Genomic DNA, 24819 nt, shown 5'->3' with positions numbered 1-24819 from the left:
AAACCAGTGTGGTTTCTGTAGTATCTAATAGAGTGGATGTAACGATACACAACATTTATGATATCTTATCTTACTGTTTTGCACAACAGCAACAAATATATTTAAATACACAAATTAAAAATAGCTTCAAAATAGCTGATCTAGTCCCAATTTTGGGACTGCCAATAGAATAGGACTCTCTGGAGCAGATAAATATGAATCTATTGGCTCCATGCTGCCTATTGTCAGGCGTGGGCTAGAGGGTATAAAGCCCCCAAGCATTGAGCTGTGGAGGAGTGGAACTGTGTTCTCTGGAATGATGGATGGTGTTCCATCCAATGCTGTTGGAACGAGTTGGGGATGAGGTGGGGTGGTGATCATCAAACATCCTGACCTCACTAATGTGCTTCTTGATGAATGCAATCAAGTCCTCATAGCGATGCTCCAAAATCTAGTAGAAAGCCTTTTTCTCTGGACAGCAGAGACAGTTACTCCAACAAAAGCAGGATCAACTCTTTTTAATATCCTTGATTTCAAGAAACAATGAATAATCAAGCGTCCCAAAACATCTGCCCATACTAAGTGTATTGTGTAACAGCACAACAGCAACTGTCTGTCAGAAAAGCGTGTGTGGTAATGCAGGCCTTACCAATCTCATTCTGCACTATGCAGACAGAAAGCAACTGCATTGATTGGTTCCTGGTTTTAGAATCTAAAAGCTTGTCCTACGAACTCCACAAACACTTTACTGAGGCTAAATGATCTCTCTCCAGCACTCTGATAATCTCATTGTAATGGTACTGGAACTGACTGTGATCCATACTTCCTCCCAGCGAGCTGATAAATCATTCACTCTCTGTTAATTATTGAGTTTTGGGGGAGTGCCACATCTGTCCCCTGCCTATACCAACTTCCCTGTGGATCTTTGAGAAAGAGTGATGATCAGAAATCCCCAGTAGTGCAGAATGAAGTCTTTTTTTAATACAAATAAGTTGACTTACCCACAAAACAAGAGCACAGTCTCTCAGTAAGCCTTGTTCATTTATTCTATCCACTTCACAAGGGATTAATAAACTCTTGAAGGTGACAACAACCATATGGTGTAATTTATTAGGAATGATTTCTTCTTCAAGTGGAGAAATCCTGTCTGACTTTCATATTAGTGTTTGATGTGTTTTTACATAGAAGACTTTTTTTGTCAGTTCTTAAAAAGAAAAAAAACTGTAGAATCAAATGAATTTACTGCATAACTAATTAAGTAATGTAATTAGGTATTAAGTAATTCTATCAAGTATGTATACACACATTTGTATACATTTAAAACTACATTGCTTTAAATTTCACACACTATGCAATGCATTTCAGAATATACTGGCTATGTCCCAAATAGATTTTAAAATAAAATTATTTTTAGCACATTTTAAAATAAAGTCTTCGCAAATACACAAGATACATAAGATACACAAAATGCAGTTTAATAATTGCTTTTTAAAATGTGAACTACAACAAATATGTTTTGAAATACAAACCAATAAATTTTATATATGACAAATATATTTAAACATTTAAATAATTGAATCATTTTAAACGTTCTTTTTTAAAATATATTTAATATTTATGATTTTTAAAAACATTTGAATACATTGCAAACATATTTGAAAAATAATTTGTACCCTGAAATGGACGTCAATGGAAATACATATAATTAGAAGTATTACATAAATACAGTAAAAGGAAACGAATGTCTTGTTTTAAAGAAATTAATTGAGATTTTGCAAGATCTACAGAACTATAGAAGAACTATAAATAATACTAGACTCCCATGAGGAAAGCTTGTGAGATGTTTTAATAAACCCAGTGATGCAAAACGTTTTTGTATGAATGTTATTTGTATTTATGCTACTATTAGTGAATTACCAAGTAAATAAACAAGGAGCCTTTTCACTGGACTTTTGCACAGTACTGCAAAACAAAAGTGATAACTCTTGACCTCTAAGGTTAAACATTTACAGGGCAGTTTGTCAGTCTGTCTTCCCTTTAGTGCCTACAATGCCCATAAAACCAACCCATTTGCTCCTAAATAAACACTGTGAGTAGATTTACTGTTCAGGGCTGAACTTGCTGAACGGCATCAAAAACCTATTAAAAGTTTGGGGAGTTTCTGTGTGTACAGGATTGCATTTGTATGTGCTTGTAGACGTATTGTGTTGTATTTGTTATCCTATTCATTATTATAAAAGCAAACACCTGGATAAATAAAGCTAAATCTGGATCACTTCATTGAGCCATCAGACGAGTTATTTATGCTTATGATTAGTTATTTACCACCATCACTGCTCAGTCACAGCGGCTGCCGCAGGGAAATAATTGATCTGAGGCCAGACTATCTAAATGAAAGCTGGAACTATATTTCTCTCGGGCATGTTTCATCACTCTCAATCTGGCCTGGCCCGCATTAAAACAGATGCGAGTGGCATCAGATGATTTCGCTTTTCAATCATTTCCAGATGGTACAAATTGGAACGCTGACACAGATGAGCAGGTAAATTGCTGGTGTTCAGTGTGCACGACTGTGTAAGAACCAGTTGTGTGTGTTTCACTTACGACTGGATTAATGACTGTAAATATAACGCTGCCATGAGTCTTCACTTCTGTATGTGTAAACTGCCGCTCTGGTTCATGGGCCGTAGCTAGCAGCTTAGACATGCAACTCAAAAAGGACAAGCTTAACGGATTCTAAGTCTTCATCTTTTAGTGAATGAGGAAGACTAATTATGCAAGTATGCAAGTATTATGCAGGCTAAACAGGTCACATCTACAGCAATACACCAATTATAAAACATCAAGCCGTTTTTTTATTATAAACATGATGCAGTATGATGCATACTGTCTGTCTTATCCATCAACACGTTTTATTCACCTACAACCAGCGGCTGAATTTAGACAAGCTTTGAAGATGGGATAATACATAAGAATCTTAAGAATCTAAACACTAAAACCTTCTTAAAAAATCACAGATCATCAATATCTTCCTAAGAATGATCCTGACAAAAAGTCTACGTCAGATTCATGTGTTTTTTAATTGCAGAATTGTTCGCAGCTATGCTTTTGTAACGATGGAGCCGACTGTCCTTGTAAAATGGAACAAATTCCAAATAAAACATTGGTAAATGTCTTAGGAAGGACTTTCTTTCAGTGGTTGGTGAATAAGGCCCATTGTTCTTAAACGCTACATTCTCAAATATTCTTATAAGAAGGTCTTAAATATGTTCTTAGGATTTTCTTAAGATACTTATTGTTATTGTTTTTTTCTGTTGCTGCATGCTGCACCTTACCATAAACGTATCATAAAGATGCACAATGCACTGTTAATGTATTTTCCATTAATCAAGCCCATGCAGTAGATAGCAAAATGGGGGAGCTAGAAGTGATGGAGGAGGAAACAGCCGAAAAGAAAAAAGAATCTGAGAATATATGATAACTGCAAAGCTGAGGTTTAAATAACACAGTATGACAGCTCCAACATCCTCCAACCATGTTCTGATCATCTGCAGCTGAGGTGCGGCACCTATTTCTAATTTTAAGCAGTTAAAGTTGTAATAAATGTGAGGTGTCCACACAAGAAAACTGCATTTCTATTAAATTTTCAATTTTACAAAAATGTTGTTTAGGTACATTTTCTCAGTATTGATCAAATGAAGTTGTCCAGATGTTTAAATATGCCAAAAAGACAAAGGTTTTTAATGTGTTCAATTTTTTTATATAAATACAGAAAAACTGACTTAACTGACCAATTACAAAGCATGCAATGCTTATCAATGGCTCCAAAATACTATAATATAATATAGATAATTTAGATAATAACAGAAAGAAATGGCATTTTAACTGATGAATATTTCTGACAGAATAATCCATCTTAATCAAATAAGTGAGACAGCCCTACAGCGATATGCATATTTCAAAACACAGCAACACTCTCTGAACACACCAGGGATTAAGAGAGTGATCAATGACAAGAAATTGGACAGACGGAGGAGTCCTCTTACAGACGCTATTGGGCAATTTCTTCAGTTCTTTACCACTGAGTGCTTACACAGGTTTGCAGTCAATACTAATTGACTCGATTTTGCTCAGCACTGGTATAGTTGGTTCTTAATAGCCGGAACAATAGCTTTTATTATATCATTCTTTAAGCTATTTTCACCATTTAAACACATTAAGGTTTCCGTTAGGACTAAAGAAATACTGTCCATTTCCTGTGAAGCTAATCTATTTGTGTGCATGGGTTTAGAATGTACAAGATAATGATGTACAAATCAAACATGGGGAAATGAACTGAAACAGTGGCTGATTTAGTTTTAAGGTGCATCTCACCAGGGTTAAGAAAACTCCCAGCTAAATCTTGCTTCAATGAATGCTTTACAAAATGCATGTCAAATCAGTTTGATGTGTTTGTTAAGGCTGGCATATTGTACAGCAATCAGCCACAACATTAAAACCACCTGTCTAGATTGTGTAAGTCTTTTAAAACACAGACCCGTCCAGACATAGACGCTCTAGCCTTTATTCCCATATGTATCAGTGAGCCTTGGGTGTCCATAACCCTGTACGACAGTTCACCAGTTGTCCTTTCTTGGAACATTTTCGGTAGGACTGTAGGAAATATGGATGCCATGGTTCCGTTCCCTTTCGTTCTATGAAAAGGAAGGCAGAACTGTCCGACATGTCGTCAAATTTGCAACAAGAGTCTGCGCAGTGAAGACCAGAGGCGGAGCTAGACTCACATAGTCATTCAGTAGACTCTCCCCCTTTTCCCAGAACATGCATGTCTCAGACCGTCTTCATTGAGCTTACAGTGCAGAAGTAAAGCAGATTTTTCAGCCTGCTGAAATTAGACAGTGCAGATGGAAAGACTGGGATGGGTGGAGCTATAGATCACACTGCAACCAGCCAGCAGAGGCGCTAAACCTGTGGTGGCTTCACTGTTGAGAAGCGTTGAGCTGTCCATGTTTTCTATAGTTATTGTTAGGTACTGACCACTGCGTACCTGGAACACACTACAAGACCTGACTGATGTTTTGGAGATGTTCTAGCTTAGTCTTCTAGCCATCACAGTTTGGTTCTTATCAAAGTTTTTCCTGCTTTTAACACATCATCACCTTCAAGAACTGACTGTTCACTTGCTGCCTAATATATAGATCCCACCTCTGAACAGATGTCACTGTAACAGATTCACTTCACATGGTCAGTTTTAATGTTATGGCTGATTGGTGTATTTTCATATAAATTGAGTCTTCTATCAATTTATGTTCTAATAATTTAATCATTGTAATGAGCTGGAATAAAAAACAAATGCCAGTAAAATAGAAACATACAAACTTATTTCCTAATGATCACTAGGGCTGGCATGGTCTGCTAATGTCATCTACGCAGGGAACAAATTCTCAAAATCTGACTAACTCAAAATGATCTAACTATATGTTTTGGACCTTTATGCTAAAGGGGGTCTTTAGCCACTCGTCTGGGGGGACTTTTCCTCTTAAAATCAAATGTATTTCTATCCCCACAATCCTGCCAGTCATACATTTTTAACAACTTTTCTTGCACAACTTAATATAAATTCATGGATCCTTTTCTATGAATGTTCTCTAATGTCAAAAACATGAGATGAGGTGACCTTTAAAAATAGGGTGCAAATAATAAATCCCAGGAATGATGTCGTCCAGATTTCAGAATAAAACATGCAGAGATTACATTTGGGCCCTATATTTAATAAGGGGAAGAGAGTGTATCAAACCCAAGATTTTTTAGGTTTTTAATAATAATGTAACAGTAGATACGCTATATGGACAAAAGTATTGGGACACTTGCTCATTCATTGTTTCTTCTGCAATCAAGGCTATTAAAAAGAGCTTATTTTGCTTTTGTTTTGTTAATCTACTGTCTGAGAAAAGCTTTTACTAGATTCTGGAGCATTGCAGTAAGGATTTGATTGCATTCAGCAACAAGAGCATTAGTGAGGTCAGGATGTTGGATGACGACCACCACCCCAATCCCAAAAGTACTGGATGGAGCACCAACCATCCTTCCAGAGAACACAGTTCCACAGCTCTATGTTGGTGGGGCTTTATACCCCTCTAGCCCACATCTTGCATTAGGCATGGCACCAGAGAGTCCTATTCTATTGGCAGTACTTCTCTACAGGGACTAGGCAGAGATGTGTGTGTATATTTGTACATTTGTGTCAGCAGTGGGTGCAACTTAAAGTAGCTGAACGCATTCATTAGAAGGGCTGTCCACAAACATTTGGACATTTAGTGTATTTAATTTGTGGCTTTGAAATCCTGCGGCATTGTGCTGATGATTTCTCCCTCCTCCCGTTTCCAGTGGAGGATATCACTAGGCTTAGCTGATCATCAAACTAAACACAGCCTTAACCTCCTTTACTAAATATGCACCTTTCTTTTGTTGTGCTAACCGTGAGTGTGGAAAAACTGCATCAACAATTTTTCTTTAAGCCTTTTTTGTAGAGTTTAGCATTGACCTACATTCTGGAGACAGAAGGAGAGAGAGAAAGAAAGATAGAGAGAGGCAGGGAAGGAGCAATTGAGAGAGAGAGAGAGAGAGAGAGAGAGAGAGAGAGAGAGAGAGAGGAAGAAAGCCTCTCTTACAAAACAAACTACATTTGATGTCTCCCTTGTGTATCTTGAAATCAGTATAATGTAATTTTCTCATAAGGCTCTGTTGCTCGGTTATTGGCTGCTCTATGTGGCAATGCTGAACACATTTCATATCTGCTTCTTCTAACAGCCCAGCAGGGAAGTCACTGTGTAATATAGGCCACTAGACATGCTATAGCTTGCTGCATGCTGGTGCTGCTATCAAGCAAAACATTTCAGGAGATGCTTCTTGTCTCAGCCGTTGCTTACGGCACTGTGTGATATGAGCTATGGAATTGTTACTGGAGACCCTTTTGCAAAAGGCAGCATATGGTGTTGACACATTACTAATCGCCTGTGCAATAAGCTAGAATGCAGAGTAATGTGAAACTCATTAGTTATAAATGTTAGTGGGAAAGCAAGGATGCGACATTCTGCTTAGCTCAGCAGTGACCATCAACGAGACCGGCTCGGTCTGACAGGACCCACAGTGTCCTAAATGTTTCTTGGCTCGAATGCATTGTTCTAGGAAACCCTGTGAACTGCCAGGTGAACCTTTGCAGTCTGTGAAGGTTCTTCACACTTAGATTTCATCTGCAAACATGGTTCTTCAAAATCCTCCACTGGAAAGTAGTGCCTCTGTTTTGGTACCTTTATTTTAAAGCTGCTAAAGGTGCTCCAAGATGCTTGACGTTCCCCTGATCTAGCTTTACTGAGGATTTCACAAATTTCACACCTGTTGACTGCTGCTATTCAGGACTAGAAGATTATCTACTGGGCCACATGAAGCAAGGGGCAAAATCCTCAGAGCATGAACTCTGATATGATCTCTATTTTGATGAACTTTCTGTAAGACCTGCGGTGAGCATTCTGTTCTATAAACCCAGCAAAAAAGTATCCACAGTGACATAAGCCCTGGACATTTCCCGGTTGAGCTGTATGCGTCAAAGCAAATATCCCCATTATTCGTACTGGACATTACTCAGTAGGCTTTAGTGGTATTACGGTAATGAGGACGGCAAGTATGTCATTTCCGATGTGTCAAATGTCTGTTCTGTGTCTAATATTCTGTCCATGGCCAAATAAGCTTATTCCCCCATCTGCATTCAAGAGAGCCACAGGGTTGGTTAGTGATGTCGCTCTGAAAACAGGTGGGAAACAAACAAGCCCACCATAGGTGTGAGTTTAGCACAACACAGAGTGAGATTAAAAGACAAAGTAAGGAAACCTGGAAGGGAACCAATGTGCCTCTCAGACATGAGGCTATATCCTTTAAACCTGTGTGATTTGAGCCTGAGTTAGCTAGAACACGGTCTGTGCTGTGGTGTTTATTCTACTTGCTAACTTATCTAAGCCTAGATAGCTGGTTACGAGCCCAAACACAGCAGCACCGGTCTCTCTTTCACATTTCTGTTACTCCCAACACCAGTCGCTTGACTTTGCTCTCTCAGACACTAGTTTTTTATCGTCAACACTTGTGTCTGTAGCTTAGGGGTTAGTCCACAGCAGCTGCATTGGGCTGTCTGATATTGAGTGGAGCTGTAGCCGAGCTACAGCCAAGCTTTCTGTCCCACCAGTCACCAGTCGCTCAAATCATTCTTGTGTTAGCGTTTCTTACAGTGGGCTTTCTGTCACCCAGAATTGAGCCTGTTCTGTGTTAAGCAGACTATTATCCTGCTAACTAAGCTAATGTTAACCACCTGCTCTCTCCTGATTCAGAGCAGTTTAACATTTGTAAATGACAGATTAATGATTTAGCAAACATTTATTGAATGCTTTTAAACTGTGCAGGGTTCACTTTGTCACCATGTGAGCAAAATGAACATTGTATTTGGTCATTTTTTGGTTTTAAAGTAAGGCTGGAAGAGATTGTATGGAAGCCATGTAAAAGCAAGGACTTAGTTTACTATATGTGCCATGTGCAGGTACAAGAACAGACAGATAGAAAGAGAGAGATGGGAATGTAGATATACAGCCACACAGGGAGCACCAAATGTTAAAAAAGGGTCTATGAAAATGCATACAAAAAAGCATAATCAGGACATCAGTGAATACAGTGGAAAGTAAAGGTCTGAAGGTGCAACTTTGACTGACCTGGGCCTTGCTGGATGGTCTCTGTGAGGTCCTGTAGATGCAGCAGGAGCAACAGGCCTCCAGTGCTGAACAGCAGCAGGAACCAGAAGGAGCAGGGCAGCCTCATGGCGATGACAGCCGAGCGAAAACGCCTTCTGCCCCCACAGCCGGCCTCCACTCCCTTACAGTCCTGCCACAGCATGGCCTGCGGACCACGGCCCTGAGCCCGGGACCTAAGAGTACGAACAAAATATAGCATCACTATACTTTAAGACATTTTACATTATACACTGATCAGTGTATAATGACCTGCCTATTGCGGGCAATTTGATTTGTGCTACAGTAGCTCTTCTGTGAAATTGGACCAGATCTCCAAGCCCATGATCAAGCACTTTTGGTAGATACTGGCCACTGCATACCAGGAACACCCCCATTTTGGAGATGTTCTGACCCAGTTGTCTAGCCATCACAATTTGGCTTTTGTCCAAGTGGTTCAGATTTTTACACTTGCCCATTAATAAATATAAATATTAGTAAATATCTCTCCCTTTAAATATGTTGGAGGTCCCAACCAATAGGAGAGCTTATTTAGCTGCATCTACCTTGATACCAACGAGAAAAGAAAATCTTCTTATCCACTTCTTCCTGGTCAGGTTGCAGTGGGTTCTAAGCCTATTCAGAGTCACTGGACGCAAGTCAGAAATACCCTCCTGTACAAGCCGCCAGTCCATCGCAGGGTACCACGCACACCCATTCATTCACATACACACAGACCTAGGGGCATTTTAGGTTTTTCAATTCACCTACCATGTGTGGTTTTAGGGGGTGGGAGAACATACCAAACTTTTAATGAACAATGACCAGAGCAAAGATCGAACCCACAACCCCAGGCCCCTGGAGTCAAGTCAAGTCAAGTCAAATTTATTTGTATAGCGCTTTTTACAACTGTTGTCGTCACAAAGCAGCTTTACATAATTAGTACTTAATAAAGAACAGGAGCTGTGTGATGCACACACTACCTGCGGTATCATCATTTTCCTCTTTAGTGTTTCACAAATGAAACTCATATTGTTAACCAACACTTACAACTGACTAGTACTAGTACTGTAATTCTCAGGGTTTAAGACTAAGCATTAGTTAAAAAACTAAGTTAAAGATGTATGAACTACAAGTACAGAACACTGTTCATTTACAGAAAGTATTAGGCCTGCTCTGAATGGCCCAGAGGAGCCCTGAGGGGTCCCCACTGGTATGAATGATTTGTATGCAACATTTCACAAATTAAATCAATTTACCAGGACTCAGTGGAGTTATGTCATAACTACATTTTAGGAGGAGGAACATGCCTGAAGCCTCTCCTGTCTAATCTAACATCCTATAAATTCCATCTCTACCTTGTTCATGTCTACGTACAAGTCTACGCAACCCTCCACCACCCCATCACCTCCCTTTTAACCCTGTCATCTATCATTTCTGGCTCCACATATCACAAGAGAGACTGGCTTCCTACCACAAAGCAGAATCCACACGAACTCCAGGCCAAAACTCCTTGTAGTTCTCCCCCCTCTCTTACAGTCTTCTCCCAATCATCATTTGCAATGAAACTAACAGCTGGTCAGTGTTCTAGAGAAGTACTGCCCATATTTCCAGCACACTCAGATCTCGTGATGCAATTTATCATGTTGGTCCACAAGCACGAGAAGATGTAATAAAACCCCACGCAAATGTGTACACAGAAATAAGGTGCTGTTTTCACAGGGCTATCTAATGAATATCCTGCTGACTGCAAACGCTCTTTACTCAGGAGAGGAAGAGAGAGCAAGACGGGGGGGTAGCACAGCTGTTGTACGGGGCGTGCTCAGTTTGCTGTTGTCAGCAGGTAAGCCTAGCATTGGGAATCGTGCTCAGCGCCACTGGGACATCGAGCTTACACAGAACACGTCACCCTGCTAGTGCCGTGCTACATCTACACTCGCCATGAATAGGCTTCGACTAGGCTTGAGCAATATGCCATGCACCACATTATCCCCGTAAAACCCTGCCCCCAGAACAACCGCACATCCGAGCATTAGATGAGGCATGCATGGCCCAGATACACTCAAACACATTCACACAGAATCGTACAGATGTGCCGCGCATTTACTCCTTCTTTAATGTTCGGTGAACTTTTTGAAGCATATGGAGCTGAAAGGAATATGCCAGGCTTTTCTCTGTCTCTGTAGAGAGATATTTTTATCCTCTACTTTTATTTCTACTTTCTTCGTTTGCATGGTCAGTTTTCAGGTATGCCAGGAAACTATTTGTATTTGATATTCAAATAACTTCAGAAACTACAATGCCCTGCCCTTCCCCTGAACCCTGGACTTCCTGGTTTCTAACTATGTAAAACTCTGTATGTTGTCAGAACTGAGCCCTGTAGCAAAGAGAACAAGATGGGACAACAGTGGTTGGTGTGGCGCAACAGATCACACCACTACCTGCCACTGACACCATGTGGGAGACTGGGGTTCGATTCCCGGTCTGGGTGACTATGCTGCGCTACACCTATGTATGGGCCAGACTCCTAACACTACATTGGCCCAATTCTGTAATAGGAGCAACCTTGTAAGTCGCTCTGGATAAGAGTGTATGCTAAATGGCATAAATGTAAACATAAACATCTTCTGTTTGCTGACTTTATAACATTTCCTCCAGGTAAACACAGCGGTGTAAAGTCAATGTTGAAGTCATTTTGACACAGTTCCTGGTAGAAAACTGTCAAAGGTATAACAGAAGCCAATGGGCAGGTGCTCATTATACATGAGCAAGTATACATTTGCTCAGAGGTGGCTGACATGATATGTTATTGATATTGTGATGAAATATGTTTATGGATATCATCAGATACTCAAAAAAGAGCATAATTATTAGGAATATACAATGACATCAGAACCACATCTAATATCTGCATTTTAATCATTTAGGCAGATTCAATCTCAATTTCTACATTTTATTAAGATTTTAACAAATTATAACTATTGCCATCAGCATCCACAGATATGTGCATCAAAAAAATACACATGGTCCAGTTGGATTCAGTCAAAAAAACCCATATGCAGTACATTTGAAAATGTATGTATTGTAAAATACTACACTAATACTACTACTAAGACATTATGGTTTAGGTGTGAGTTCTTAAGAACTTTGGTCAATTAACAAGCATTTCCCAAAAACCTCTACATGAACTTGCTTACAAATCAATGAGTAGCCCAACCGACTCGTTATTTACAAAGTGCTTCTTTAGCTGGGGTTTGGCTGCAGTTCAGCACTTGGAAACCTGGGGTTCACTAATAATAAAAACATTTTAAATGATTTGTGACATTAATATAGATTTTAGTTGATTTATGCAATCATATGTAAGTATATGAGTATTTTACAACAGCTGAGAACGTCCCTCAGCCAATCTGATTACAGAATCAGTATAACAACATTTTTAAGGTGTAATAATAAAGACAAACTGTATATTTGACTAAGCTGAATCGATGTTTGAGGTTCGACTGGTCGCTCTGTTTTGCGGGAGGAGTCAAGAACAACATTCCTGGAACTCATTCGTTAATCTTCAGTTTATAATACTTCTTGGGTGACTTTGTTAGTTGGTTTGTTTCATTTCAACTTATCAAACATTAGAAAATAAGTATCTACTATATATCTTTGGCATATTGTCTATACATTGTCTTTGAGACAGTAGTGGTCTTCTAGTCTTTTGTAAGTGTAGGGAAGCATCTCAATTATTACACAATTCTATACCCTAAGAATAAGCTTGTTTGGATTGTAGCCACTGTAGTTATGGAATAATAAGCCATAGGGTGTAATATAACTGCAATTGTAAGAGGTTTTAACAACAAACAAAACTGAGAGATCAGCAAATTAGTCCAGCTCCTCAGTGTTGCTGCTTACTTGCTGTTATCTTATCCACTCATTGCAGCTAATCAAAGCATTTCCTAAGTTTATACCTTCTCTTTCATCTCTGATTCTCTTTTATCAAACAAATTCACTGTTGTTGTTCCAGACCTCAGATGCTTGTATTTTAGTGCTGTTTCAGTGCGTCGTTTGCCTTGCAAAGCCACTTCAGGAGATGAAGCAACAGATGCAAATGCTTCCAAGACCATGCTGAATAGGTGCGTTTACGTTTTCAACTCATAAACACGATCTCATTTGACTCAAATTTAGATGCTACCTATTTCTTTTTTTCCTGAAGCTGTTCAGTGTAGCCTTCATCAGATGGACAACACTAGTCCTATCATCTTTGCCAGATGAAAAATCCGCAATTGCCCGCTTGATGTGTGCAGTCGCATCTATGCAGGCAATCACTGGCGAGGCGATGAGGTTAGTTTTCTTTAACAACAGCTCTGAGTAAAAAATACCCAGCGCACCTGCTCCTCCCGCATCCGCTCCTCCATCCCTTTATCTGGGCTTGATTGCTTTCCCCTGGACTCAACCACTTCCCTCATTACCCGAGGCCTAGCAGCATCACTGATCCCTGACCTGTGAGATAGAGGGATTTATAAGTGTCTGGAGCCGCAGACAGAAAGCCAGTGGATGTAATCTAGAATCTGTTGCTCTCAGGGGAAGTGGCAGGTCACTGTCTAATGAGGCTGTGGACGATAGAAATGGAGTTGGAGACAGAGGTCTCTTGCATGTCATGACCCTGTGCACGCTATACACAAGGGACTGGACTTCAGTATCAGCTGCTAGTATCAGCTGCTAGTCTTGCTGCATGATGGGTTTTACCCTTAGAAGTGAGAACAAAAGTGTACATTTAATATGAAATATTTCTCACTCTTACCTTCATTTTCCAAAATAATTTTTCCAATTTCTAGTCTTTGCACAAAAATCATGGAACATATAACCATATAACCTCAATTTCAGGGAAAATGAACAGACTGTAGAATTGAAAATACCTGTAAATGTTGATTCTGGAGAAAAAAAGGTTTCACTACCATTAACAAGAAACATCAGTGTTGACTAAGTTCAAATGTTCTACCCGTGGTGCTCGGGTTGATAGCTAATGTCAGACCTGTCAGGCTAAAAGTGTATCTACGGTTAAATGAGCTATTAGCAATTATTAGTCATTATGAGCAATTACTTACCTTTAAAATAAAGCGAAAACATTAGAAAATAAGACTGTTACTGATGTCAATTCCAAGACAAAGCCCTGTGTTTTCCAAATGTACTGTTCTATCAAGAAATCAATAGAAGAAAGAGTAGAGGGGGAAAAGTGTTCTCATCTTTTTCTTTTTCTTTCACCCAGACAAAATGTGAGCTAATGGATCAGACATGACTGTGCTTCTGACTCATAGTAACAGGCACTGCAATTTAACAAGAGTTGTGTATGTGTGTGAATTCAACATATCCAATAGATGTGTATACAGGCTTGATTTCATATACATATATACAATACACACTTAAAACAAACAGCTGCAAAAACACTGCAAAATGCCAGTTATCAAGAGATAACTGACCTGAAAACGCTGTAACATGACAGCAGCAATCTGTACAAACCAGATGGAACATCACATTTTGCATGGTTGGAAGTTTGCTAAAACAGAAATGGCCAGTTTTTGAGTTCAAACAGCAAGTTGAATGTCACTCATCGAACTGAAATTCGATTTAATCAGTTTCTAAACTGTGGTCATTATTTTTTATTGTGATTATTTAAAGCTTTTAATTCAGATATAGTACCATGCTTTATTTTTTTGTACTTATTACAACTTACTTATTAAAGTACCTTTATTACTTGTACTTTCTACACTATGGCAAATAAAGAGACATTGCCTTGTGTTCAATCACACAAAAACTTTAAATGGAAGTCAATGTAAACTAGTCATCTTGGAGCATTTCTATTGGTCCATTCGTCATGTAATTGTGAAACTACTTGTGTAAAGAACAACTGCCTAATTCAAATGATGTCAAAAACATTTATAATGTTTCACAATTTAAAAATTCACACATATAGTATATATATATCCACATGCGTATGTATGTTCTAGTCACACTAATTTGTTGGTGGTGTGAACAGTAAACGAACGGCGGGCTCATTTGTATTACTAGCTGCAGGAGTGCTCTACAAGAACTGCTCTTTTGTCTAATTTTCTGATAGATAATGCTGCTATGTAATTAAGAGAGCTGCCCAAAATAACGCTAATGAGAATATAGCTCTGTCTGTGTGTGTCGGTGTCCCTGCCATAACTAATTATGTTGCTCACTGAGTTGAAATTTAATGATGAAATCTGAAACCACATCACAAGTTGGTACGCTGCAGATATGCTTAATTAATCTATGAATAAATTCAATTTACCTTATTTACTCAGACACATTTCCTTTAATTGTGAAATAAAGGTTGCGCTCTCAACGGTATTTCATTCGACATGGGATTATCTGACGCAGGAAAATAATATCAAATGCGTCTAAGCCTTTTCTAGTGTCAATAGTGCAGATTGCTCTGGTTTAAGAAACTGTCAATTTGTCCTTACTGTTAAACCAGTGCATTCTACTGATTCTCATATTACCACTGATTTGCGTGACAGATGGAAGACACTGCAAAATCAATACACCCTCATCTCTTCATTCTCAGATTTGCCTCATTTCTCTCTACAGCCTTCATCTCACACATTCATCACTGTCTCGCATTTTCTAAAATCACCTTGAGCAGATAACTGCCCGGCTGATTAAGTGAACTGATTAACATCATAGCTGATCTGCAAATGCAATCAAACTAATCTTTGTGAAAAGGCTGGATTCTGTACATCTCACTCGTTTGCCCCTTTGATTACCTCTCCTTTCAACAAGTGAAACCAGATCCCTGAAGGTTAGCCATTCTTCCGGCTTTCCTTGCTTGGTACAAAGTTCAAGTTGTATCAGATGTAGCAGGAAAAACGTGGTACATTCAAAGGGAGAGAAAGTGGAGGCAATTTGATCTTCGTTCACTGGTGGAAATGATCTTCTTTGGATATAACATCGCAGAATTAATCTCTGCATTCAACAATGGATTGTTGTGGAGTCTGAATGAAGGCCTTTCAAAGCTCAGAACCTGGATTAAGGTCTGTCAGGGATAGTTTTCTGACGTAAAGACCGGTCTTGGAGTAAATTACTCTACCAATGTGGATACTATGCAAGTGAAAACTAGACCAAATGGTATTTTTGTTTTATTTCTATCAATTGTTGTAAGTGATGTTGACATTAAACAAGCATGGGATGTCAAACATGTTAATCATATTAGACTAACTGTGAAGTGTTTGGCTTAAAGAGTGTTGGCTTAAACCATTGCCCTGTTATATCAAATATTAGCAGTTGTTCATTGTCTGAGAAAGAAAACAAAATAACAACCTTAACAGGAATATCTAATAACTGTGCTTATCAACACTTACTAATCACCTATGCAGATTTTTGGCTCAAAATGATAGTTTTATAAAGGGTCAGATATTATGGTCTGTTTTCACTGCAGACTCAACTCTTTCGTTTACCTTCTGAGAACATCCACAGTGCTGCCGGATGGGAAGTAATGTCCATTAGTGGCACCAGCAGATGGTGCTTTAAATAACCATGGTTAAAATTTAGACTCTGAACTGGATTGGGATTAAAATAGCCAATCCACTGGACTGGATTTAAAAATACATAGTGGAAACATACACAGAGGTTGCTGTATGGCAAAATAGTGCAGAGTTAATGCTTTATTACTATCATCTCATATAATACTTGAAGGTTTATCAGCGGTTTTGATAGTAAATAAATTCAGTATATATTTGTGCTGTAGACATTGTTCAACTGAGTTCAACTAAGTTTCTCTAAAATGAACCATTTCACACCAAATCCCTGCTCTGAATGACTGTTTACATCTAAATCAATGAATTATGCAGCAGTCTTGAAAAACTGTCAGACTATCCCAATAATATCAGAGAAAAGTCATGACTGTGTCCGCCTACAGTAAACATGTTTATCACAAATCTGATTGCGTTTCATTTCAATTACCACTCACTCAATAAGACATCACATGGGAGTGATGTGAATGACCCTTACGTGACCCATGCAGTTCTCTGCTGTGTTTTCTAAGCCTTGCTACACTCACTAACATAAGATGACACAACATCAGAATGAGAAACTTTCCCTTCTGTTTCAGAGAGTGAAAATATGATTAGCATTCAATATAGAATTTTTTTAATTTATTGACACTGTGAGATTATGACAGTGATATTATCTTGGTGGACTGTGGATTTAGAGACCCGCTAAAACCGTTGGCTTTACAGATCACAGTATTTTCCTTACACTAACTGCTCGGAGAAATGAGGTAATGAGATTAGCCTGCTATTAAAGCTAAAAGTCTGTACCCTGATTTGATACTGTGGATCAGAGGCCTACTGTATACGACTAAATCAGACTAATCCCTTTCTGAACGTGTGTGCCCCCTAGAAGAGTCACTGCTCAAACCCACTTTCACTTCAGCAATGGTAAACCACTAAATAAAGGGTTGGCCATCTACAATACCATCTACAAACACCACCACAGTATATTGGGTTACCAGGGGTAGGGAGTAGCGCAAATGGTTCTACGTTACGTGGCTTCTGTGCCATCTCATCCTGCGTTATTTCAAAAACAAAAAACTACCAAAGGACGTGTTTACACTTGGCATGAACATGCACTTTGTATCTGGATCTACTGTATCTGAGGTGAGATCAGATTTCACTTTACCAACCCAAACATCATTTACATTTTACTTCCTGTAAACAACGGTGTCTCATCAAAACTGTCCTGCTCCAGGAGACTAAACAGTTTAGATGAACGGTGGAGGTTCTACAATGCTATCGAACCATAGAACCATTTCCTTTATCAGACTGTTTAAACCGCAAGAGAACAAACTCTGTAAAACTGCCCTCATCTACTGGTGAATTAGCACCAGCGCACACACACACAGTGTGAGGGAGGAAGTGTGAGGAATATATATATATATATAAATATATATATATATATATATATATATATATATATATATATATATATATATATATATTTTAAAAAATGTTAAATGTTTTTATATACAATACGACATGTGTATTATCACTTGCCTAAAGAAATCCAATCACAGTAAACAAATTCCATTTTGTATTAAATGTGGACAATATCTGTCTCTCTGACCACCTCCGAACATGGTTTGAGTGATCCGATCATAACCTGACCACAACAGGTCTTGGGGGTGTTTACACCTGTTTTTTCATACACACAAGTGAAATGCAAACATGATCCAATCACCAAAAACACTGTTAATACCAGGTGTAAACAGACTCCGACAGTAAGTGTGGAATGTACATGGCAGACTTCTACTGTGAATCCAGTTTCCAATCATGAATTTGTAATCCTTGATAGGTGTGACACTATGAGCCCAATTAATTTACGTGAACTGTTCCTTTAACTTCCAACGAGAACAACTGCATCTCTGGATCAAGACCTGGGATACATTTGTTTATATAAGCATATTCAGACTGATATCACTGCCATTGACATTCTTATCAGTGACAACATCTGCATGTAGGTCAGGCCGTAATATCCACTAGAATGTTTCTCACAGACCCTCTCTGAGCTCCATGCGGTCAGACTGCACAAGCTGTCCAATAACAGGTCCTGTACTCTATCTGTACGCTACACAGGGCAAAGAGTGTGATCGGAGCTGACAGAAGAGTCATCACTCTGCCCTGTTCCCTGTCCTCTGTGCATCTGAGCACAGGCTTGTGTTGTGACAGTGAAAATTACATCAGTCACAGCACTGAAGCGGATACACACCCTCACACACACTCACAAGCACACACACACACACACACACACACACACACACACACACACACACACAGAAAACCACAGCAACCTGACACTCAAGCTGACATGTGTGATGAGTTCATGTATGTACTCATAGTACTCTGGCACCACACAAGCTTTCTCTCTCTACATCTCCTGCTCTTTTTCTTTCTGACACACACACAAACTTATTTCTGTACAATGTAAGGACATGGGTACAACACCATACATATGTCTCACATGTATTATATGTATGCAATACATTATTACATATGTACTATAAGTAACAATAATAATAAAATAATAATAATAATAATAATAGTCTCACACACACATATCTATATGTATATGTACTGTATGTATGTGTATATGCCTATAATAACAATGCATTTCATATGTATTATTTGTATATAAGGGCATATATGTGATAAAGGTATAGCTATATATGTTATATAGTACTAAATATTGTATATGTATATGTGCCCTTATGGGATATGCCACATTTTGTTTAAAATAATTTTTTCTCTGGCTTTTCTGCAAAGTTTAAAATGTACAACCTCACCCATAGTGTCCATATTATTATTATTATTATTATTATTATAATGACTTTAGTTTACTCCCTTCCTTCCATTTAGTTTTTCCAAAAAAGGCACATTCCTGTGAGAACCAGTCGAGGGCCCTTAACACATACTAAAATGTGCTGCTTTCCTATCATCAGGAGAACGTCTGATCCTCACAAATGACTAAAAACAAACACAAAAAAGTAGAAGAATTAAAGGCAGGCTTAGCACCATATGTTGACCTCCCTTACACATGAGGTGTGCTGGCTCCTGAGGGAAATCAATCACACACTCACACTGGCCTGGGCAGAAGCAAGCAGCAAGCTCCTTCCGAGGCAGCTGTTAGGCCTGTGATGATCTTTAAACAAGAGATCCAGAGGGGTTGCCGCTGTCCCCATAACCCTAAACCATCACACCCCACAGCTCTGCTCTCTGCTCCGGCTCTGCATCCTGCAGTGAGGAGCTCCAGGCGCTTTATTGAATGTCAAAGCTTTCATTCTCATAAGGCTTGAGTAATCATACGGAGTGAGAACTTGTCTTGTTGCTTTCTCTCATGGCTGTCTACCTCTGTCCTTGACATTCATGCTCACAGGAAGTCAGCAGGCTCAGTCAGAAACACACTGAGGAATAGTGTGTGGAGGTGTGCGAGTATGTGCAAGGTATTCTAAAGTAGAAGCCAGAATGTGTGTGTGTGTTTACTCCTGAAGCACTGAATCCTATAAAAAGGGACTAAATAACACCTATTTGAGCAAGACTGATTTCCAGACGATTTCAAGAACTTTTCACCTCTTCGGTGCTGAAGGGAAAAGCGGCTATTTGTGTGTCTTGATCTACAATTCTCCTCTGTAGCATTTACGCCAATAAGTGAAGCACATCATCTGATAAAGCTGAATATATTTGAGCAAGCGATAAGTGATATATAGAAATAAGGAAATCCCGATCAGAATATCAGTCTATTCCAATTCAATCCGCCAATCCAATTTTCTGCTTTCATACACAATACAGCCACATAATTCAGATATGTAGCCAATGCTCCTAATCATTTATACAATGATCTTATCAGCCAATCATGCTGGAGCAGTGCACTGCATCAATTCATGCAGATATGGCTCAGCAGCTTCAGGTAATGTTCACATCATCCATCAGAATGGGAAAAATGTGATTTCAGTCTTTTTGAGCATGCCATGATTATTATTATACACATCCAGAGAGCAGCAGGTCTGTGGACTGAAACTTCTTATTGATGAGAGAGGTCAATAGAGAATGGTCAGGCTGGTTTCGAGCTGACAGAAAAGCTACTGTAACTCAGATAAGCACTCAGATAAGTACAACTATCTCAGTATACACAGCATGTGCAGCCTCTACAACAGCAGAATGGCACATCAGGTTCCACTTCTGACGGCCAAGAACAAGAAGCTGAGGCTGCAGTGAGAACAGGCTCACCAAAACTGGACAGATAAGGACTGGAAACACACTGAAAGCCTGTTCTGATGAATCTCAATTTCTTCTGAAGCACATCGATAGTCGGTTGGTTTACCAACCCATAAACCCAACCTGCCAGTTTTTGATTGTGGGTAAGTGTTTTTTTTTAAATGCTTAACTGCTTATATAGTAGCTACTTATATGTTTTCACAGACATGCTGTAAACGATTTACAATGCATCTTCAAAATCTTACTTTATGGTTTCTGAACATGCCCAGGTCTAGAGGAAAGCTGGCTTCTTCAAATGCAGTAAAAACCTAAAATTATAGATATTAAAATTCCTGTTTTTTCCTGCAGATTGCAAACATCTACTGCCATATGTCTTCTAAAGCACAGCAGAGCATTTATTGGGATGTCATCAAAAAATTATTTGAGCACATGTACTCCTGAAAATATATTGCACAACAAGCACAACAAAGAGATCAATAAGATATAACATTATTTATTTCGCTAAAACATGACTTTTTGATTCACTTTTGCTAAGCAATATGACTCAGTGCTGTCTCTGCTGTTGTCATGGCAACAACCAAGATGATGGATCAGTTGTACCCCTGAAAGTAGACCTGTTTATGAAACATCAAAAAGAATAGTTTGTCGTCATATCTGTCGACTTTCCCTGGAATCTAGGCCTATTACTTTATGTAGTGATACAGAAACCTAATGATGTCAGGGATAACCAGCGCCGGGGGTGGGGTGGGGGGGGCTTTGGGGTTGGCCACTCTTTATTATCACCACGCTTGCACATTCTATGTGCTTAGCAATGAACTTCCCCTAAACCTGGTCTGTGGTCTTGTTATGAAGGAAAGGGACAGTGCAGCAGCAGGCCTGTTATAACACATATGTCACAACTGATTTGATATTCATGAATTGCCAAAGTGAGTAGGAACAGGCTGATGCACTACTGCCACATTATTCAATCCTAGGTAAAAAAAAAATTGACTCAAGTCAAATCTGAGGTTCAGTCAACTTCAACGAGGGCTACACCAACGGTTCCTGTCCTTAAGCAGCTCTGCATACACGCCACACGCAGCAAACAGCCATTAGCATAGTGCTAAAAAATTTATGAGATCCCACAAGTGTTGTTTCCTCAGAATTAAAGGAGGCCGTTAGGCGCTACAGTGGCAGGCGCAGGAATGGCCTTCAATTGAAACGCCAAACCGGTAAATGCCAGCTAGTATAAAAGCTCTCACATGCTGATGGAAGGGTAACCAACCAACCAAGCCTCCGTGGGAGGGAAAACTGCTTCTCAGTCATTTATAATTCACCGGTTGCACTCTGAATAACCGCCTTTAAGGAATACTTTGACATCCCAGATGAATAATTAAAAGGTGCCCTTTCCCTCATTAAAAGAGACAGACAGATAGCATTTCCGTTGTCTGATAGGCCAGACATGGGTCTCTGAAGACCGTTGTGGCTTTTGTAAATGGCACACTGTGAGTGATTCCTAATAACAAATCTATTACACTGTTCATCAGGCATGCTCTGCATGCCAAAAGATTTTCTTTTTTTTCTGAAGGATCATCTTTGTTGATCGTTTAGAGACAGATGGCTGTTGGGAGGCAGCGTCCCTGTGAGGTAAATCAGACCTTTGGGACTTGCGGTTTGTGGCACAAAAGGAACTTTTTCTGGCTGCATTTACAAATTACAAGAACAACCGCTCACAGATGCCAGAACGAGAGTTACCTCAAACCATCTATGTGATCTACTTATGGTATTTCCAATCTAAACATTAAAATTACATGCGCACATCCCTGGGAACAGTCACCCATCACACTCATTTCTCTGGCAGAATTGGTGATAGGTAAACCCACCGAATGGCCAAAGAACTGTCCGTGCACCAATCAGACGCTGAGCTCCTGCTTTCGTCTTGGAAAAGAGCTCCGATCCACTAAAGCCTTGTTCTTAGACTGCATCCATTTCCAGCGCAGAAAGTGGTGGGAGTACGACAGCCCCTATTTATAGCCTGGTGAGAAATAATTCAAAGGAATCTGAGAGAGGATCTCTCAAATCGCTGACAGGAGGAGGGAAGAGAGAGGAAATGTGTCTTTTGTCTGTCCTCATAAAACAGTCGAGTAATGTTACGTAACGTGATTTCTCAAATGTCTGAAGGAGCGTGTGAGTGATATCAAGGTGAAGATCTGAACACAGGGCAGAACTATAGACTAAACACGGCAATAACAAAAAGGAAAAAGAGGTCAGACCTCTACACAGAAGTCAGACAGACTGTTTCAGCCTTGTCTGTTTATTGGTCTGGTATTCAAATGACTGTAATGCTCTGGACTAATCAGAACTACCAGGACAGCCACCTCTCTGTGGTCTGTTCTTCTACATTGTTGTCATTGTGATTTTTCCAGACTAACAGTGCTCAGAGGCTTCAAATATTCTCCTCAAACCAGTTGTCTTTACTAAAACTCTCGATGCTGTTGTGTTATCCTTTGTGCTATCCGGTGTCAGTCAGAGGAGAATGAGCTCACCGTTAAAGAGTCTTGGTTCCTTCCAGGGTTTCTTCCTCTTGATCTGAGGGAGTTTTTTCCTTGACACTGTCTCCTTTGGCTTACTCAAAAGAGGCTTAGACCTGGATCTCTGTAAAGCTGCTTTGTGACAACATTCGTGGTGAAAAGCACAGTATTTGCCTACAATTAGAATGAAATTGATTTTAAATATGATAAATAACATATCTGCAGTTAATCTGTCCACTTCAAGCATACATTTACAGAGCAAAACTACAGGACTAATGTGTTTAAAGACAACTCAGTGCCACTTGAGGGGATTATCTATTACAATACTTAGACACTTAACAGCAGGTTTCTTTGTAATTATGAGCAGAATTGTAGTACAGTGGAAAAGTTGTGCTACTCAGAGCTTGTACAGTGAGTACCAGTGCAAGTCAGAGACATCTAATACACATGTGATGTAATTTCCCTGAATACAGATGTCTTTATTTTGGCCTAGGCTTTAGCATAAATCCTTTATCACCCTCATTATTGCTCATCAGCCAGTGTTAGTTTCGTCTGGACTCAAGTCCTGACAGGGCTGTAGCTTCATTCCTTCGAGTCGTGGACCAGCCAAGGACGCAAATCCCCCCACAAACCTCCCAAAATATTCATTCTCTGCACACCCTGGAATTAAAATAACAACCCAAACTGACCTCAGGTGTCTTCATAAGGCTGAGAAAGTCCGTGTATCTACTTGCGAGTCCCACTTTGCGTTCAAGTCAATTCAACGAGTCGCCAAATGTGTTTCAGCAAGTCAGGCGAAAGCGAGTCCCAAACTCGAACATGGCTCAAAATAAACACACCTCAGGAGCACCCGAACATAAATAGTCTGAGTCGACGTCGCCCGCTGACCCCCATAACCAACTTCACCGTCTGTCCAACGTCGTGTTGTGTGTGAACCTCCCGAGGCGCCTCTTCTCCTCCGAGCGGTGAGTTGTGAAGTTGAAATGAGCGATGTCCGACTCGTTAAGGAATCGGTTCTTGTCCACTGATTCATTTCAAGAGCCGTTTGGCGAGAGAAATTGAACCGAACGCTTTGGTGGAGTTGTGTGGAGACGATGCTTACGTCTGACATTTAGACTGAAAGCCTCTAATATGAATGTTGTTATTTATTTATTTATTTATTTATTTTTAAAAATATCATATATTATGAATCCCTTGGGATCATTTGGCTTCTTTTAGTCAGCTGTTTTATGTGTGCTTTACAGACACGGCTCCAACTTGCATTTATGGGCAGAACTAGGCTATTGTTCACGTCTGACTCGAATCCATTGTTTATACGAACAGAATGAGAGTCAACGGGACTTGACTGGAATCAAAGATTCGCTGAGCTGGGCTTTCGATTGATCGAAACGAGCAGTTCGCAAGAACCGATTCGCTCGAGTGATTCAAACTTCTCATCACGGGTTGGAACAGAGCTCGAGCATCCCTGCTTCTATTCTCGCGCCCTCTCCAGGGACGCTGGCATTGCCAAGCAACGGCTACAAAATAAGCGTCTAGGAAACCGTTGCCAAGTTGGCAGTTTATGTAGCATCATCATCACCTTCATCATCATCATCATCATCATCATTATCATCATCATCATCACCTCCCCCAGTTTCAATTAAAGAAAGTCTGATTCACAGATTTAATTCCAGCCACACCAGCAAGGACCTTCTGAGGAGTTGGACTGAGAACTTCAAACTTCTGATGCACTATACTCTCTCTACTCCTCTCAGAAGACACCAACTGGGTGTTGGTGAACATTGC

At 39.6% G+C, this 24819-nt stretch overlaps 1 protein-coding gene across 2 annotated transcripts in view; it reads right to left on the bottom strand.

Annotated features, from left to right (window-relative positions):
* The window catches only part of LOC140541436 (carbohydrate sulfotransferase 8), a 66322-nt gene extending 42337 nt beyond the window's left edge, over nt 1-23985 (bottom strand). Inside the window, exons 1-3 of one of the 2 annotated variants that reach the window (XM_072664059.1) lie at nt 23724-23985; nt 23050-23166; nt 8733-8944 (exon numbers count right to left, since the gene is read on the bottom strand). In XM_072664059.1, the coding sequence (XP_072520160.1) occupies nt 8733-8913 (181 nt within the window). In that variant the 5' untranslated portion in view covers nt 8914-8944; nt 23050-23166; nt 23724-23985. The remainder of the gene's footprint in view (nt 1-8732; nt 8945-23049; nt 23167-23723) is intronic. The other variant, XM_072664058.1, reaches the window with a different exon arrangement.
* Nucleotides 23986-24819: the final 834 nt, after the last annotated feature.

Source organism: Salminus brasiliensis, chromosome 19 (genome assembly GCF_030463535.1).
Source record: "Salminus brasiliensis chromosome 19, fSalBra1.hap2, whole genome shotgun sequence".
Lineage (NCBI taxonomy): Eukaryota > Metazoa > Chordata > Actinopteri > Characiformes > Bryconidae > Salminus > Salminus brasiliensis.
The sequence above is the reverse complement of the archived record's forward strand: the minus strand, read 5'-3'. Positions and strand labels throughout refer to the sequence as shown.